The following is a 19280-nucleotide window of genomic DNA, read 5'->3' on the forward strand; positions in this document are numbered from 1 at the left end:
GTCCTCTTTTCAGTCTTTCCATGTATCTTTTCAGTCAGATTCTGTTTCTCCTTTGGCAACGCAGAAAGCCCAAGTACAATATTTTTCTCCCTTCAATCCCCCTCTCCCCCATCACTTCAACCTTTCTTTCCAATTCCTTCAAATATCTTGCCCTGTTTTGTTTGTTTTTCCACCTTTTCAGGAAATCCCCAATACCAAATGAAGTAAAAAAGCCCATCTTCCCTGCCCTGTAACAAAGCTAGGAGAAGCTGGAGAACAATCACACAGCCCCCGACTGGGAGCTCCATACATTTACCTCCTGCGGCCTCAGCAGGCCTTCCGTGCTGCTTGGCAACACTGCCCAGCTTTGCTGGTCTCCTCTCCCACCATCCTCCATATCAGTTTCAAACCTCTCCACTCTACTGAAAAGTATAATCCCAAAATGCCTCTCCCAATCTTACCCCATGGGCTCACCTTTTATTTCCTTGATAAGAGTCATCAGCAAGAATTCTCTACATTTCTTTACAAATCAGCATTCTTGCTTGATTCTGTACGGACTTATCCCTCTTTATTTCTGTAATCATGGATGGGCCCCAGTATTTATAGCTATTCTCTCAACCTCTACTCTGGCCCAACTCAACCCACTTTTTCAGGTATCGTAAACTTGCTCATTTAATACATCCCTTTTCTTCAAAATGTTTTCAATCTCAGGTTTTCCACTGCCTTGTTCCCATTAGCACTTAAACACACTCAATCATGTCCAGTCTTATTTTAAACACTCAGTCCTCCTTCTTTTCCACAATGCATCCTGACAATCCCCTACTTCTCCTTCCATTCAGTCATACTTCCATTCAGTCAGAGATTGGTCTGCCTTGGTCTTCACAGACTCCCACTTTCCCCACCTATGGAATTCTTGTTGTTATCCATTACAAGTTAATTGAAATTTCTTATGCTGGTGGTTCTAATATCTTCTTATGCACAAAATCGTCTATATTCTCCATAACTCACAGCATGGGGCAGAGCTGTCCACTTTCTAGTTTAGGGTTCTGTGACACACTCTCTCACCAATTTTCTGATAGCTTTCTACAACTCCTTTATTTCCTGTATGTGTTGGTAGTTCTTATAGATCTTTCTTGACTAATCTTTTTGCTATATGCATTCTCACTAGCAATTTCCACCATAGCCATGATTTCAATTCACATCTTCATGTCGATTTACATAAATCGATAGCAACAATACACATCTCTCTCATGGATTTCTGACCCAAATATCCATCTATTGACTTATTATGCATGTGGGTGTCACAGACATCTCAAACGCAATAAGTCTCAAATGGAACTCCTCACATATTATCTCCTCCTGTGTTCCTATTGTCAAAGACCAGTGTTAGCAAACAGCTTAATGTTGAACCTAACATCCTGGACTTGTTTAGCTTATAGCAGTAAAGGCAGATTAAAGACTCTAAATGTGCCTCCTTCTGCAAAACAAGTAGATTCTGGATAAAATATGAATTTTAATTTTTTTTAAAGATTTTATTTATTTATTTAAGAGAGAGAGAGAGCACAAGAGGGGGGTAGGGTCAGAGGGAGAAGCAGACTCCCCGCCGAGCAGGGAGCCCCATGCGGGACTCGATCCTGGGACTCTGGGATCATGACCTGAGCTGAAGGCAGTTGCTTAACCAACTGAGCCACCCAGGCACCCAAAATATGAATTTTAAAGCATTACTAGAATTTGCAGGAAGCAAAGAAAATCTCCAAGGGCACCTTTCTATTGTCTCTCCCCCAAAACAAAACAAAGCAAAAGCTGTGTGCTGTGGAGTAGGAGTCATATACATTAAGCCAGGTAAAAACGCAGGATTTGCCCAGACGGCAAGGAATGTTAAAAATCAATATTTCTTCAAGGACATCAAGCCTTGTGCCAGCAGTAGATGGGGAGATAAACCTAAACCTCTCCTCTCCATATGAAATAGGGACATATGGTATCCCCTAAAATTCTCAGTTTCTCATCATCAAATTCTTTGGTGGAAAGTACCATCTACTTAGGTCCTTGGGATTCCCATGGAATAGGATCAAATAAAAATGCAATTCTAATTAAAGGACACAAAAAGAAACACAAAAAGAAAAAGAACACTGACAAAGTCAGCAAAAACAATGAACAACATATTTAAACTACCAAAATCTTTAGATATTGTGATCATCCAATGTAAGATACACAAAAAAGTTATATACGAAATATTTAAAGAAATGAAAGGTAAAATTTAAAAATGAACTAGTAACCCAGACTACAAAAATGTCTTGGCAGATTATTTAATAAAGTGTAAAATTTAAATTTTAGAAATGAAAAATACACTTTTTGAAATTACTACTTCAATGGATATGTTAAATCGTGGATTAAATGAGATAAAGACAGAATTAATAAACTGGCAAATTTATCTGAAGAAACTCCCCAGGATGAAACACAGAGAAATAAGAAGATAGATGATACAAAAGAGGACTTTCACAGTCCTCATTTCCATTCAGCTGCCTACCTACTGATCCTTCCCCTACCCCCTCTGTGGTCACCATTACCCTACCCACTGATGCAGGCCAGATCATCAGCATCATTGACCTGGGTTTTAACTATAGTCAACTTCTTGGCTTCTTGCCTCATAACCTATTATTCACCCATAGCCAAGGTGATTCTTCCAAAAGGCCCTGATTAAAAGCCTTTCCCTTGCCTTTATTTTTTTTTAATTAAGGTATAATATATACACATAGCAGTATATTAGTTTCAGGTGTATGACATAATGATTTGATATTTTTTATACATTGCAAAATGATCTCCACAATAAGTCTACTTTACATCTGTCACCATACATAATTGCAAAAAGTTTTTTTTTGTTGTTGTGATGAGAATTTTTAAGATTTACTCTCAGCAATTTTCAAATATGCAACACCGTATTATTAACTACAGTCACCATGCTGTATGTTACATCCTCAGGACTTATTTATTTTATAGCTGGAAGTTTGTCCCTTTTGAGCTCCTTCTGCAATCTCACCCACCCTAACCACCCATCTGTTCTCTATCCATGAATTTGGGTTTTGGTTTTGGTTTTGGTTGTTGTTTTGCTTAGATTCCACATATAAGTGAGATCATACAGTTTTAGTCTTTTCTGTCTGACTTATTTTATGCAGCATAATGCCCTCAAGATTCATCCATATTGTGACAAATGGCAAGATTTCCTTCTTTTTATGGCTAAATAATGTTCCAGTGTGTGTGTGTGTGTACATTCATATATATACACCACATTTTCTTTATCCATTCATCCATCAATGGACACTTAGGTTATTTCCATATCTTGGCTATTGTGAATAATGCTGCAATGAACATGGAGGTGCTGTTATCTTTTTGAGTGAGTGTTTCATTTTCTTTGGCTAAATACCCAGGAGTGGAACTGCTGGATCATATGGTAGTTCGATTTTTAATTTTTCGAGGAAACTCCATTCTTCCCTTGTCTTTAGGATGAAGCCCAAACTCTTTCAACTTGTCACGTTTGGGGCTCTGTTCACCTCCCCAATCTCAGTTCTTACCACTTCTCTTCTCAGCTCCAGTTGCCCTTCAGGCATCATCTCAAATATCTCCTCCTCAAGCAAACCTTCCCTTATGCTACTTAACAAGACAACATCCTTATCGTTACTCTCTGCTCATGTCCTTCTCTAAATGCAGTCCTTTGTTCAGTGGTCTAGCTACCTGCTGGACACAATTACTCCATTTTTACATTATCCGTGCTTAGAATAATACATAGTAAGTGTCTATATTAGGATTTGCACTTATGGAGTAAATTCATCTCACAGGATCAGAAAGAAAATTTAACTCTAGTTTTAGGCACAGAGGATGTACAGGAGTTGGTGACTTTATTTTAATAGAAGGATAGAATTGCTCACCACAAAGCCACTAATATTGACAATTTAATCACATAATTAAAAGGAAACACTGAATATTGAAGATACTTGACTCTGAGCTCCTTGGGAATAGGGGGTAATTTTTTTTTTTTTTTACATTTTTGTAATTTCAGTGCTTGGCACATTCCACAGAACATGATAAACTCTCCACAGATAAATTTAGGAGGGTTTAAAATATGATGGCTTCTTCTCTATTTTCTTTGGTTCATGGTGGGTAAGAAAATTAAGATGACTGAATTACACTCTTGATCTTTACACAACTATAGCTATTCAATTTCAACATTTTCATTGAAGTAAATGTGATTACATGAAAGAAACATCAATCTGAAAACACAACCATGGCTCCAGCAATATGTTTTAATTTTGAATGATGTTATTCTGTAAGTGAAGTGAAATAGATCAGCGTATATCACTATTAGTGTATATCACTATAATCCCCCAAATGTCAAAAAGTTGATTAAAGCTGCACTGGCAATTCTGCACTTAAAATTCAAGTATATTCTCAAAGATGTTTTTCTCAAGATATTTATAGGATATCATAAATAAAAACTTAATTTTTAAAAAGGTTCTAATAACCATTGGTCTCCCAGTAGTTTTAAAGAGAGCACTTTGACATGATTTGCTTTTCCTGAACGAGAAAACTTGCATAATTGTTAATAGTTTTCATTCAAAATTCATACCCTAAAACTTAACACAGGCAGAAAAAAGCAAATACTTTTCTGTGTGAACCTAATAAAATATCTTTATGGAACCTGAAATGACAGTGTAAATGCAATTCACTAGAAAATTTTAAACAGGATAAAATTGTCCTGCAACTGCATACACCTGCTTAAATCACTTCATTGCATCATTGTCTCCATCATGTTTGTCTTGGGGTTACTGTTTCCATGTTATACCATTTCTAACTGATTTTACATCAATTTGCTGCAATTAGTCTTTTCCTCCATACCGTTGGTTTTGTTACTTGAGCAAAAAAGATGAACAATGGCTTCTGAGATCTTAGAAAAGCAACAAGTGTTTGAGAACCGCCTTTTGCTTGTAAAATTCGACTTCTGGTTCTATTTCCTAGCCACACACCTAACTCTGCTACCCTCGCTTCCCCACTCCCCACCATCTCCCCTCGCCTCTCCCTCTTCCCCTCTTGGTAATATGGGGGCAATAACAGCTCTGAAGTCCAAGGAAGGCTATGAGAATATAATACAAGTAAAGAGTTAAGCCTATTGTGTGGCACATACTAAGGGCTCGATAATTGCTGGAGATTTTTGTTAAATTAGATGCCATTTTCATTAAGATGTCGTGACTCTATATGACAGCTTGGTCCCAGGAGTCTTGTCATGAGAAAGCACATGTACCTCTTCAGGGCATCCACTGTCCACCCAGTCCTGCCGATGGCGATCAAATCCACTGGAACATCTTCAGAGAGGACACATTGCAGTTCAGAAAAGAAAGTAATGGGGTGCAGAGTTGGGGGTGGGGAGAAATGAAAATGAAAAGACTGGTAAGTAGTTAATTCTCAAATTTTCAGTTTAGCACAACATAAACTTTCTTTTATAGAACTGTTAATTGGGGCAGCAGTGAAATATTTACAGTGTGGTGAGTAACAGCTCATTCCTTAGGTAGGCATGGTGTTAAGATCACTCATGGCAACAAATTACTCTACTGATGCCCACTACATGGTGCAGAACACCTGGGTCCCCAAACAAAGGTAAGGCCAATTGTTTTTCTATGAAGTTGGTTTTCTTTTTACTCATACATTTTTTTCTCATCATCAAAACAAATGGATATAGGCAATTTTTTTGCAGGTATCATTTTTTTTTTTAGGATTTCAGATCTCTTTATTTGTTTTCCTTATTTTTTTTTAAAAATTTAAGACCCATAGTCACTCAAACTCTCCTTTGTGCAGTAAAGGGTTAACTCAGCAGGTTTGGGGTGTTCAAACCCTCACATTCCAAAGAAAGAGCTGACCCTTGTCTGGTTCCCAGGAGATAACCTCCAAGCCCTTGGGAATATCTCACCTGATAAAAGTGGCTTTGTATATCTTGGATGTAGGGCTATGCAAGATAGTTTATGCTAACAATATGCTTTATGCTGAATGGCTGTTTTTATTCACCTGGATACTAGGGCCATGCTATAACAGTTTGGTGTTATAGCTATTCAATTTCAACATTTTCATTGAAGTAAATGTGATTACATGAAAGAAACATCAATCTGAAAACACAACCATGGCTCCAGCAATATGTTTTAATTTTGAACGATGTTGTTCTGTAAGTGAAGTGAAATAGATCTAGCCCCTCTTGGAGGGGCTAGGGACTAGAGATGAGAATAGTCATAAAGAAATTCATACCTATCTCTCTGACCCTCAATAAAAACTCTGGACACCAAAGCATGGGTACGCTTCCTTGGTTGGCAACACTTGGTGTGTGTTTTCTCAAATTGCTGTTGGGGGACTTAAGTGCTATCTGTACAACTCTACTGGGAGAAGACAACTGGACGCTTGTGCCTGGTCTCTTGCGGACTCTACCCTATGTATTTTTCACCTTCATTGATTTTAATCTGTATCCTTTTGCTATAACAAATGGCAACCTTGAGTATAACAGCTTTTTGGAGTTCTGGGAATCCTAGTTAATTAGTGAACCCGAAGGTGTGCTTGTGAACCCCTAACATCGGTATGCCTAGGTCATCTCTAAATGGTCTAAATCAGCAAACATTGGCTTAATAAGATATTGTTCAGTCCTACTGTCTTCCTTGATTGGAATGATTTTCTGCCCTCCTTATCTAACCAGCTATAGTCCATTTATATTTTTAAGACCCAAAAATTACTACCTGGAGTCCATTCTATCTGATAAAGCTTCATAATTGCTCTGATCACATCTTATTTTACTATGTAACTTTTCCCCTTCATATAAAACTTCATGTGCGTATGTCTTATTTACCAAACTTGATTGTGAACATTTAAAAAAAAATTTTTTTAAAGATTTTATTTATTTGAGAGAGAGAGAGAGAGCACGAGCAGGGGGGAGAAGCAGAGGGAGAGGGCGAAGCAGGCTCCCCGCTGAGCAGGGAGCCCCATGCGGGGCTCCATCCCAGGACCCTGGGATCATGACCCAAGCCGAAGGTAGACGCTCAACCAACTGAGCCACCCAGATGCCCCAATTGTGAACATTTTAAAGTCAGGACTGGTATCATATAAAGTCATACCTAGTATATCTAACACATAATTTCTTTTTCATACTAGAAATTCAAAATATTTTGCTCGTCTGTTAAAACTAAGGATTTACATAACCCCTGAATTTTAATAGCTAAGTATATATTTATATATAATATATGAATCCATATTGATGAATATTAATATAGATACCTATATATTTTTCAAAAGTAATGGAGGTCATTCAACTTTTGTCTATATTTTCTTATAGTATTTTTTTTTTAAGATTTTATTTATTTATTTGAGAGAGAAAGAATGAGAGATAGAGAGCAGGAGAGGGAGGAGGGTCAGAGGGAGAAGCAGACTCCCCGCTGAGCAGGGAGCCTGATGCGGGACTCGATCCCGGGACTCCAGGATCATGACCTGAGCCGAAGGCAGTCGCTTAACCAACTGAGCCACCCAGGTGCCCCTATATTTTCTTATAGTATCACTTTGCAACTTTTTTTTCACTTGTTTTGCAATGAGTCTACATGATGACTTTTTCTAAGAATCCTTGCCAGAGATTATGTACCATGGCATGGATGAGCATAATTTAATTCAAGTGGAATGTGAAAACATCTCTACTGTCAACAAAGAAGACCGTATCTATCATTTTGCCCAAACATGATCCATTAGAGCTCTGCTATTTTATGCCTACCATCTGTGTTGAATAAACTTAAGTGTGGAATAAACATCAGTGTGTGATCTGGCATCCCAAGTTTGAGAATCCCCAGTTGGTCAAGGCCATCTCTGGTTACCCAAAGAGATTCTGACATTTGGAGCCTGTTTAATTCCAGATGAGGTAGTTGGCTGTTCCCTCCTCTCCTTTTGTCCTTTCAAGTTTGTTTAAATATTGAAAAATATATTGACACTTCCTTTTGCAATTGATTTTCTAAAAAAAATATATTTTGGGAGTCACCTAATCACAAGTCATTTTGAGAGCTACAAGTAAATAAACGGAACAGATAATTTTTAAAATGCAGTCTGTCTTCACTTACTCTATTCCAGATGTATTCAAAGCCAATGGGAATTAATAACTTTTATATTTTAACGAGACAGTACCATATCTTAAATTTACGGGTCAGCCAAAATTTCATCTTAAGTAATTAGCCCAATTGTTAAATTAATCCTAGGAAAAGTAGAGAAACAGTGCATTTTGCTTGATTTATTAAATAAGCCCCCAGTTATATTTTGTGAAATTAAGTTCCACTGAAAATATGTGATTCGATTAAGTAATTCATTCATTTATTCACAACTGATTCACTGTTAGCTGATCTGCAGTTTACTAATTGCTAGGGTACGAAGGATTGAGAATGGCAAAACATGAAAACATTTGATTTGAAAACTCATGCATTTTTGTAATGTACAGTGCCTTAGAAAATTAACACAACTGGACACTGAATTTTTAGTCTTCTTTCTAACTCTAATCTATATTGCATCTGAAAGCAATTATAAACCAAAGGGTGTGTGTTTATGTGTGTTACAAGTCCCTAAGAAAAATCACATTTATATTATCTCTGAATTCTAAAAAAAACACCAAATATCCCCTTACGAACACTTTCCTCTCTCCACTGAGCTGCTGCATTATTTTTTCTAAGACCCAATGATATTAGCCATATCATGCTCCAGCATATTGATTTCCTGACATTCTTAACACTGTTAGCTAAGAGGCTCTCTCCTACACTAGAGTCACCTAGTATTCCTGTTGAAAGCAAATTCATGAATGTAGCTGAATAAGATTCTCTGGCAGTTTGGGTCCAGCAATTTTCACTGTAAACAAGGCACCCCAGGTGATTCTTACCACACTGAATTTTAACACCACTGATTTCCTGTATGAAATGTCCACTGGCAGGCCCCTTCCCACGTCTCCTGTCCATCTTCTAAGAGCTGTTCTTATGCCCTTTAGTGCCCCTGCCTGAATGTGTTGTGCTCTTTCATTTTTGCCTTTGAACATGCTATTAATTATGTCTGGAATACCTTCTTTGTCTCTAGTTAGTAAATCCAATTCAACTCCAGCCTGTCTCTTCTGAGAAGCACCTCCTTTTTTCCCACTAAGAGTCAACAACCCCTTCTCAGTGCCCCCCCTAAATCAAGTGCTAGGGTCTATTATTATACTCCGATTGGTTGCTTTTAGCTTATTTTAGACTTGGGAGTACATGGTTCAAAGGGGGGTTGGAGTCAAACTGCTAGAGTTAGAATTTGGGCTTGGGCACAAACAGGAATGAGATCTCAGGCAAGTTATTTTTCCTATCTAAGCTTGTTTCCTCATCTGTAAAATGAGGTAGGGAGGTTATCTAAGGACTAAAATTGTGTTTGGTACATAGTCAACATTTAGTAAATATCAGCTGTTTTTAATACCGCTATATGTTTTTGTAGTATATGTGTAACTAGGTCGACAATTGTTGAAAATGAGTGAGATTTTCATTTTAGAGACAGCATTTTGGAAAATACTTAGGAATTAATTCTGTGTACCATATTAATGTGAAATGTGTTCTATACCTAAAGTCCTTTATCATCACATTTGGGAATTAGTATTACAGAATCTTAGGAGAGAAAAATCTAAGTTGCTTTCAAATTGGGTCAAATCTTTATGCAATATTTATAAACACACAGAGATTACGTGGTTTTGTAAATATTCCTCAAAAATTGGTTTTAATAAAGTCTGAACTCCTAACCACGATAGGTTTCCATTTTTTTTATTTTCATGTTATTCCCTTTGTCTCAGCATTACCTAATTCCAAAACAAATTGATAGAGAGCTGTACTTCAAATTAATTGTACTATTCTCCACTCAGTTTCAATGGGGTGTTGATTTCAAAGCCCCCAAGAGCCTTGTTAAGTGAACCCCATTCAATAAGGCAGCCTAGAAAACAAACAATACTCTCCTGGCTTGCAGCATCCCTCCAATCCAGAGATTAAAGTGTAAATTTTGTCTCTCTCTAACTTACCTCAGTTCTATAGAAAGGGTTTCAGAAATACAACTTACTTTGCAAGGGTAATGTATTCAGGTGAAGGAAGTAGAGTAAGTGTTAAAATGCATACATAAGGGTTAAACATAAAGTGCATCTCTTACTGCACAATTAAACACATGTCGTTTCACCATTGAGATGAAATATCTGCAAAAGAGAATCTAGGAAAGAAACCTCACAGAATCTTAAGACTTGGTTAGGAATTAGTTTCTAGATGAGGAGTTAGCAAATGTTTTCTGAAAAAGGAGGGACAGTAAATATTTTAGGCTTTGCAGGCTATATAGTTTCTGTTCTACTTGCCTCCTCTACTGCTCAAAAGCAGCCACAAATTCCTAAGAAATGGGTGTGGTTGTATTCCAATAAAACTTTATTTATAAAAACAGGAAGTGGGTCAAACTTGGCCCACTTCCTGTAGTCTACTGGCCTCTGTTCTAGTTTATTATATAAAAAGTAAAGATCTGTAAAATTCTGAAGACTAGGGCAAATAGCTCATCGAGGTGTCTCATAATTTAAATGGTCCTTGTTAGCCTTATGTGTATTTAACAGGGTGTGTTATCTTAATGGAAAAATCAATTGTTCATTTAGTAAATTTTCTTGTCACAGTCTAAAAGTATGAAAAATGATCCTGCAGCATCAAAGAAATGGAAAGATGTTTTAAAAAGAAGCAGAAGTATTTTAGATGAGAGACAAGTATAATGATATATAATGATAACCAGCCACGATTATAACTAATAACACATTTTATCATTGGGTAAAATAGGTGATAGGTAGTATGAAACTATAATATATAAGGAAATTATTTTGTTTTGAAATACTAAAAAATGTAATTGGAAAAGTTCATAAAATTTAAAATGCTGATTATAATAATTATTCTCAATAAAAAATTAGTAAAACAATTTTATCTTATTTCCCATATAGGGCATTCCTGTTGTTCCTAATTGGCTTCAGGCATGAGATGGATGACTTCACTTCTAAAACCATTTCTTCTAAAACTGAGAAACCTGATCTTAAAATTTTCCAGATTTTTCATGCCTGAACCACTCATTACATAGAGTGCTAGGAATGACAGATGAACCTAAGTACACAGTAATGTATTACGGAGACAACACTGTAGGACAAATTATGAAATTTTACATCAATCTAATATGCAAGAATGTGAAGTTTGTTGTGTCTTCCTTCCTTCCTCCCTCCCTCCTTTTCTTTCTTCTTCCTTCCTTCCTTCCTTCCGGCTCCATGCCCAATGTGGAGTTCAATGCAGGGCTTGAACTCACAATCCTGAGATGGAAACCTGAGCTGAAATCAAGAGTCAGACACCCAACTGACTGAGCCACCCAGGTGCCCCAGATTTGTTGTCTCTTAATAAAAGCTCTTGATGTTAGTTGCAGCTCAGAATCATAATCCAATGCCAATAAGAACAGTTAGTTGCAAAATGCAGGAACTTTGTTTTGGAGATGAGTTTCAGATGGAAAACTGGGTTCAAGTCATCTGATATCCAGAATCTTGTCCTTTATACATGTGGCAGAGAAGGTGTTATCTCAATGCTAAAATATCATTAATTTCATTTCCCACCCAGACTTATTTAATATACCTTTGCTTACACCTATGTATTAATCAAATTGAATCATAACGTATGATAGCTTGCTTTTCTACAGTTAATACTATAGCCTAGAAATTTTTCCATGTCCATAAATATCCCTTGAGAGTTAATTTTTAATGACAGCATATATTCCATTATATGGCTTTATAAAAAATTTACTCAACCTATGTATGAGAATACCACATGTCATTTAAACCTTATAAAAATATTCATCATCATTCTTTTTGCAATTTGATGGATTAAAAATGATATATCTTACTTTAATGAGCATTTCTTCTATTACAGGTGAGGATAAAATTTTAAAACATGTTTATTAACTTATTATTTCTACATTTTTAAATAGTGTATTCATTTATTTTCTCTATTTTATTTGACTGGGTTTTTTTTTGTTTTGTTTTGTCTTTACAGGATTTCTATGAACTAGAGCACGAAATTCTGTTAACTGTATCACCTGTCTATAATTTGCCATTCTATTCTAAATATGATTTTTTTGGTCATACAACAGTTTGTATTTTTACATTGTGGTGTTTGTTTTTCAAACTTTCCTTGCAAGATTTCTTTCTTTGCTTTTTTGCTCAGAAAGGCCTCCACTACTTTGGCATTAAATTTGGCACTACATTTGCCATACTCTCTTCTAGTTAGTCCATTATTGCATTCTTTACTTTTACTTCTCTAATCTATTCTAAATTTATTCTGGTATATGGTGTGAAGAACCAAATCTAAATATACAAATTTTATTAAAATAGATGGCTGAGAGTCCCAGGATCATTTGTTGAATAGATTTTATTTTTTTAAGATTTTATTTATTTATTTGAGAGAGAAAGAGAGAGTGAGAGCATAAGCAGGGTGAGTAGCAGGCTCCCTGCTTAGCAGGGAGCCTGACCAACCAACACGGGGCTCAAGGGGCCCAACTGATGGGGGGCTCCAAGGGCCCAATCAACTTGGGGCTCAAGGGGTTCCAGGGGCTGGATTCCAGAACCTTGGGATCGAGACCTGAACCCAAGGCAGACGCTTACTGACTGAGCCACCCAGGCACCCCTTTTGAATAGATCTTTACCCATTGTTTGGAGCTGCCTGTTTTCTTACATAATAAACTCATATGCTAAGCTCTACTTCTGAAATTATACACTCTTCCATTGATTGCTTTGTTCCTTCTTGTAATGATGATTTCATCATTATAGTTTTTTATAACATAATTTAATACCTAGTAGTTTTTAAGTCTTTTTTTTTTTTTAAAGATTTTATTTATTTATTTGAGAGAGAGAGAATGAGAAAGAGCACATGAGAGGGGGGAGGGTCAGAGGGAGAAGCAGACTCCCTGCCGAGCAGGGAGCCCGATGTGGGACTCGATCCAGGGACTCCAGGATCATGACCTGAGCCGAAGGCAGTTGCTTAACCAACTGAGCCACCCAGGCGCCCAGTTTTTAAGTCTTCCATCATTGATCTTATTTTAAACTTTTTCTTGAGTAGGTTCATTCATTTATTCTTTCTGTGACTTTTACAATCACATTCTGATGTTCCAAATAGCAGTCCTATGTGAATTTGGTAGAATTAATGTGGTATTAATTGACATCTTATTACATTCTAGCTTTCCATCCATAAAATGTTTTTTCAGGTGTTCTTTTAAGGGCCTCATCGAACTTTAATTGTTTCCCTTATATAGGGCCTACACATTAAGTTTGTTAGTAATTATTTTATCGATTTCTGCTATTGTTAAAGAGCTTTAATCATTGTATTTTCTAAATGGTTATTTCTGACATGGAAAGCTATTGATTTTTGTGTAGTTGTTTTGTAACTGGTACCTTTATTTATAAATAATAACTTTGCTTCTCCTTTCCAATAGTCATGTCTCTTATTTATGTTTCTTTTCTCTGTGCATTAACCAGAAATAGAGAATTCTATTACATAACAGTAATAATCACATCCTTCCTTTCTTCTTTATTTTAACTGGAATGTCTCTGGGGCTTCAATGTTCAGTATATTTTTTCCATTGCTGTCAAGTAATGCTTATTGTTATGTTAATACACTTCCTTCTATCTCCATCTGCTTTTTTACTTAGGAAAAAATGTTAGATTTTATCAAATATTTTTTCCTCTATCAAGATGAGCAAATGATCTTCATTACCAGTGCTATTAATTGCATTAATATATTTCTTTAAAACATGGAATGAATTGATTATTTGGCCATATGTTTTAATTATTTCAGGTCTGTGGGTTTTGATTCCTAACTACTGGGGTTTTCAAAATTCTATAATCATAAATAATACAGGATATCTATAAGTAATCTACAGCTAACATCACACATAATGATGAAAGAGTGAATGCTTTCTTCCCAAGATAAGAAACAAGACCAAATGGCTACTCTCATCTCTTCTAATCAACAAGGTACTATATAGTTGAAGAGGCAAGGAGAAGTTAGAATCTTAGAAAGTGAAGTTTTGGGAGAATGTCAAATCATTAATTGCTTCATGCCTTGTGTCTTTCCTATATGAGTGCAGAGTAAAATGAGAAGTTAACACTCATAGCTTGATTAAGTGGCAAAAATAAGGCAGCTATACCAGATTATAGAAGAATTAGTAAACAGCTGAGACTCATAACAACCCTCATTAGAGATACAAAGTAATATTTATTATGATTTTGGAAGGTTGAAAAGTAATGATTTTATTGATAGAATGAAAAAGTCAGCCAAAACCCAAAGGATATCTTAGGGTTAAATGTTTAGACTTAAATGGGTAAACTTTTTGAGTGGGGTGGAAATTGAAGGCTACCAAAAAGATTAAAATTGAGGTATTCCTCTTTTAAAAACCCTGAGATGGTACATATTACCACATGAAACCAGGCATCCATGGTCATACAGCATCTGTCAACATAGTCAGTTTCAGAACTAATCTCCTCTACGATTTGAAGAGGAGAGTAGCTGTTGGGGTTTCCTTGGTGCTTTCCCTTCTATGAGATCTAACCCACACTGCCTTCTAAAGGAAGTGCCACAATGGAGGATTATTCTTCTTCCAAGTGCAATCAAGGTTACAGCTCCTAGCCTGAGGACACAACATTTGTTATCCAATAAAAGTTATACAGTTAGAGATGAAGTCTTCAGTTTACCTGGGGCTATTAACATTTAAGATCAAACTTGTTATCCCAACATGATGAAGATAATATTTCTTCACTGACTGATCTTAAATATGTCTTTGGCAACTAATATAAGTCTGGCCGAAAACACGTTTTAACAATTTGGTTCCTTATTTATGAAAGATTTCCAACTCCTTTAGAAACACCATAACTTTTAAAGAAGATAAATGATAATCTGAGGCTGAGGAATGGTAATGGAAGGAAGACTGTTAAGACAACTAAATAGTTTTATTTTGTTTCTTCCAATTATGTATACATGAATAAGATGTTATACAGTTTTTATTTTAGGAAAGAAAGATTATATCATTGGTAATTATTTCTAAGAGTGAAATTAATAATTTTAGAGCTTTTAGAATGTATGGTTGTAAAATGAGAATTCCATTCAAAAAACAATGTTACTTTCCACCTAACTAAATGTGCAACTTTGGGGTCTTGTATCTGGGCAACATATTAGCACATCCTGAAGAAACTGGGAGCACGGCCCCTTGTATCACATTAGAAAAGAAAACTTCCCTTGCCATACTCAACTCTCTTTCTGAATCCAGGCACTAAGAGTAATGGAGTCTCTAGACTTGAATTAATAATTAATAACTTGGTTAATAATTTTCAACAGGCTACTGGGCACTTTCAGAAAAACAAAGCAAAACACTGTCTCATTTAATATGGGAATATGGGGAAAAGAAAGGGAAGGAAGTCGAGGTTACAGTGTTGGAGCAAGTTAATAGTTGACATGTGTTTAAAGACAGTCAGTTATGTAATTCTCACCCCAGCCTGGCAATGTTCCTCACAATTATTTGCATTTGACTACTGCAAAAACTTAGGGCTATGTTATTTAGTGAAAAGCGCGTGAGTTTTAGAATTGCATACATAAAACTGGATTCAGGTCTTAACTCTGTGAGCAATAGCAAGTTATTATTGGAGATTCAGTTTCTGTAAAATGGAGATTGTAAAATCAACCTTCCCTGTGTTTTGGTGAGAACTAAACAGGATAATATAGATGAAGCGCTCTTTCGGTGTTTGACATAGTAGGTGCTTGATAAATGTGAGCTATTTTATGCCTTTTTACCCTCCATTGCACTTAGCACTATCAAAAGTGTTTACTGAAAAAATAAAAAGGCATTGTAACTGAAACTGAATCAGTTTCAAAACTGAAATCTATGATATTCTCCAAGTCCTGACCCAGCTTCTTTAGCCATAAAAGCAAAGGATCTTAAACAAAGAGGAGAAATCTTCTCTTTCTGATGAATGAATTTTTTCAGAATCTAAATATTTCTTGCTAAGCATTCAACTTTGCTATCTTGCTACAATAGAAGTGAGAGTTGAATACTGTGGTAAAGGAAAAAAAAAAAAAAAGATTGCTCCTCATGGCTGTGAGCCATTGAAGCTGACAGTCACAAATAAAACTACTGGATGTTTCAAGATTCCAATTTTTGACACCCTTTCTTAAAATCTCTTGACTTCATACCAAGTGTTATACTTAAATGGCACTTTCAAATGCATAAAAGTGGACAGAGCAGTGACTTTTACTTTGAGGTTGGCTCAGAAAAAGGAACATAAAGACTTATGGGTTTAGGTGTGCTGTGAGCCTCAGTAAAATGCTATCCTTTCACCAATAAATTTTTATTCCATGGTGCTCAGATTAATGGCTCCTGGTCTTTCAGAGTTGTCTGCCTTCCTGAGGAACATCAACGACGCATGAATCAAGTCACCTCTGTTCTGCCAAGATAACAAAGTTAGACTCTGGCAAGGGACTAGAAATCCCTTTGATGAGCCAATTGTCTCATCAAAAAAAGAGGTCTTTATCATAATTTAACTTTCGATGTAAAACAGCTTCACAGTTTTACTGAGAATGCTGACATTTGCAGAGAAACAGATGGAGATGGCATTTCTAGTCTCTCAGAGAACCATAGCATGAACTTTACCCCCGTTTTGAGCCATAAATGTTTAGGAAAGGACTATAAGGGTACAAGAGGCCATTACATGTGTCACCATCTTTTCAGGAAGAGTCACCAATAATCCGATCCAGACAACTCCATGTCTCTCTCTCTTCCATTTGTCTCTCTCATTGCTTAAGAGATGAAGTGTTTCTAATCACAGTAGATTTGGGTCCTTGCAAATGATCTTCAGAAAGAATGGCTGGATTAGGAAGGTTAGTATTTCTAACCAGGAAAACCTGCATTAATCACAGATTTTCAAGCTTTGCCCAGAGCTCAGGGTTTGGTGTTGCAGAGGCCTTCAATGACTGATGTCCTGGGTGAGAAGGAGATGGAGGGCATGGCTGTGAACCCCCAGCCAGATCTAATTTTATCTGTTTTGTATTTGGAGTTTCATTTTTCAAAAATGTTTCTCCTGCTTGAGAAGAAAAAGGTTGAAAATCATTTTATTAAATCATTTGTACACCTCACCCCATTAATTAATCTAGGCTTGTTATCACTGTATTTTACAATGTAATTAAACCTTTCAGACAAGTACTATGAGCTCATTTAAAATATGATAATATAATATTGATAGGAACTCCAAGAAGAGAAGCAGTTTTTTTCTTTTTCTCTCTGCATGTGCCTAGAAGATGTAATTTAAGGCATTTTAATGTCAGATAATAGTGCCTGACCAGCAGAACACTGTTTCTTAAAAGATATGTTTAATGATTTTTTGATAATGCGCATTTATTCCTCAAAAGATATTATATTTGTGAAATAACTTTTCTAGGATCTGAGTTAACACAGAATACCTTTTATACACATGTAGTGGCCCATATTCGTTTACATTAATCATTCAACCTTGAAAAGAGTCATTGTTCCCTTTCATCACTTTATTTTGATTAAAGAACATTGTATGTCTCCATTTGTATCTTCAGCTCATGGTAAATTCAGTGTCATCTTTTAAAGTCTTAAGAGTGATAATTCCAAGTAAAAGTAAATTGATTTTTGTGGAAACACTTCTAAGACTTCTAGAGTTGTTTCAATGATTTTCTTATTATTTTAAAACTACATGTGAGACGGGCGCCTGGGTGGCTCAGTTGGTTAAGCGACTGCCTTTGGCTCAGGTCATGATCCTGGAGTCCTGGGATCGAGTTCCGCATTGGGCTCCCTGCTCGGCAGGGAGTCTGCTTCTCCCTCTGACCCTCCTCCCTCTCATGCTCTCTGTCTCTCATTCTCTCTCTCTCAAATAAATAAATAAAATCTTAAAAAAAAAACTACATGTGAGACAATTTTGAAATACATGTATATATATATATAGCTTAGTTCAAGTTGCCTCTTGAAGTGTTAGTTGTAATATCAATGCTTAAAAAAAATACTACGTATATTTTTAGCAGTGGCTTTTAGTATGTAAGGCTTTGTTTTCTTTTTAAGTTTTTGTTATTCTCTCCTCATGGTAAATCTGTGAGGTCACCTGGAAGGGTCTGTTTCTAAGATTGTACCGGCTCCTTTTGCAGATTACCAACAATGTATTAGTAAATTCATTCCACTTTAGGGAATGATTCTGGTCATAAAATAGTGTTCTGCTTATTTCCTTGCTTTATTCTACATCAGATTTGCCAGGCATATAAAAGATCAAATTACTAAATGCTAATTCTATTAGAGTTTTACACAGCTCATGTGTACAAATGTTCTATGTCTTATTAAAGGCAGCAAAAAAAAAAAAAGAGAAGGATTTTAAGAATTTGGGTGTAAAGCAATTTTCTGCTTCATAAAATACAGTTAGTGTCACCTTATGTTAACAGAAACATTCTTGGATATGTGATTTTTCTCTTCAGATTTGCTTTTAATGAAACCGGCTTAGTATTTCAGAGCACACCCCTTTAAGCCAGATTAAAAAAAATATTTATAGCAAAAGCTATACAAACAAATGCAGAATGATATCTAGACCCAAATCTTCACGTTATTCTCTCAGCTCACAAGATCCATCAATTTGGTCTTCAAAATCTTTTTTAGTATTTATTTTTACACACTCTGATGGTAGTTTGACCTTGTCCTTCATTTACTGCCCATTGTTTCCTTCAGTGACAATCATTAGAATTATCTGATTTATCCCAGTGTTGCTGTTACTTCAGTGACATAACCAGATAGTCAATGTTTGCTCCCAAGATAATTTATTCAGAATACACATTTTATTTTTTCCGTTAAATGTATTTGTTATATGTCTTCCATTGATCTGGAAAACTTTTCCTATAAAAGGGCAGATAGATAAATATTTCAGGCTTGTGGGGCCATATGGTCTATCTCCCAGGAATTCCTTTATGGAGAATAGTGGAACTATTACAGGGATTCTACCTCTGCCTCAGGTCCTGAATATACACATGCAGTTAGAAGGATTCCCAAGGTGGTATTAGGGAAGATGACAGTGGAACTTAGGGGGCGACCGCTACGCCTTTGAGAGGGGGAGGAGACAGAAAGAAATGGGGCATGGGGACAACAGGCCTACGCCCGCCTGTCCAGAGAAAACTGTGCATGTGGACTTGGGGAGCATAGCTGATGCTCACACT

The 19280-nt window shown here is 36.2% G+C and overlaps 1 protein-coding gene across 3 annotated transcripts in view; it reads right to left on the reverse strand.

Annotated features, from left to right (window-relative positions):
* Positions 1-19280, reverse strand: part of PLXDC2 (plexin domain containing 2) — a 469806-nt gene that overhangs the window by 80529 nt on the left and 369997 nt on the right. For all 3 annotated transcript variants that reach the window (XM_021696777.2, XM_044915539.1, XM_021696778.2), the window contains one exon: positions 5273-5333. In XM_021696777.2, the coding sequence (XP_021552452.1) occupies positions 5273-5333 (61 nt within the window). The remainder of the gene's footprint in view (positions 1-5272; positions 5334-19280) is intronic.

This window comes from Neomonachus schauinslandi, chromosome 5 (assembly GCF_002201575.2).
Source record: "Neomonachus schauinslandi chromosome 5, ASM220157v2, whole genome shotgun sequence".
NCBI lineage: Eukaryota > Metazoa > Chordata > Mammalia > Carnivora > Phocidae > Neomonachus > Neomonachus schauinslandi.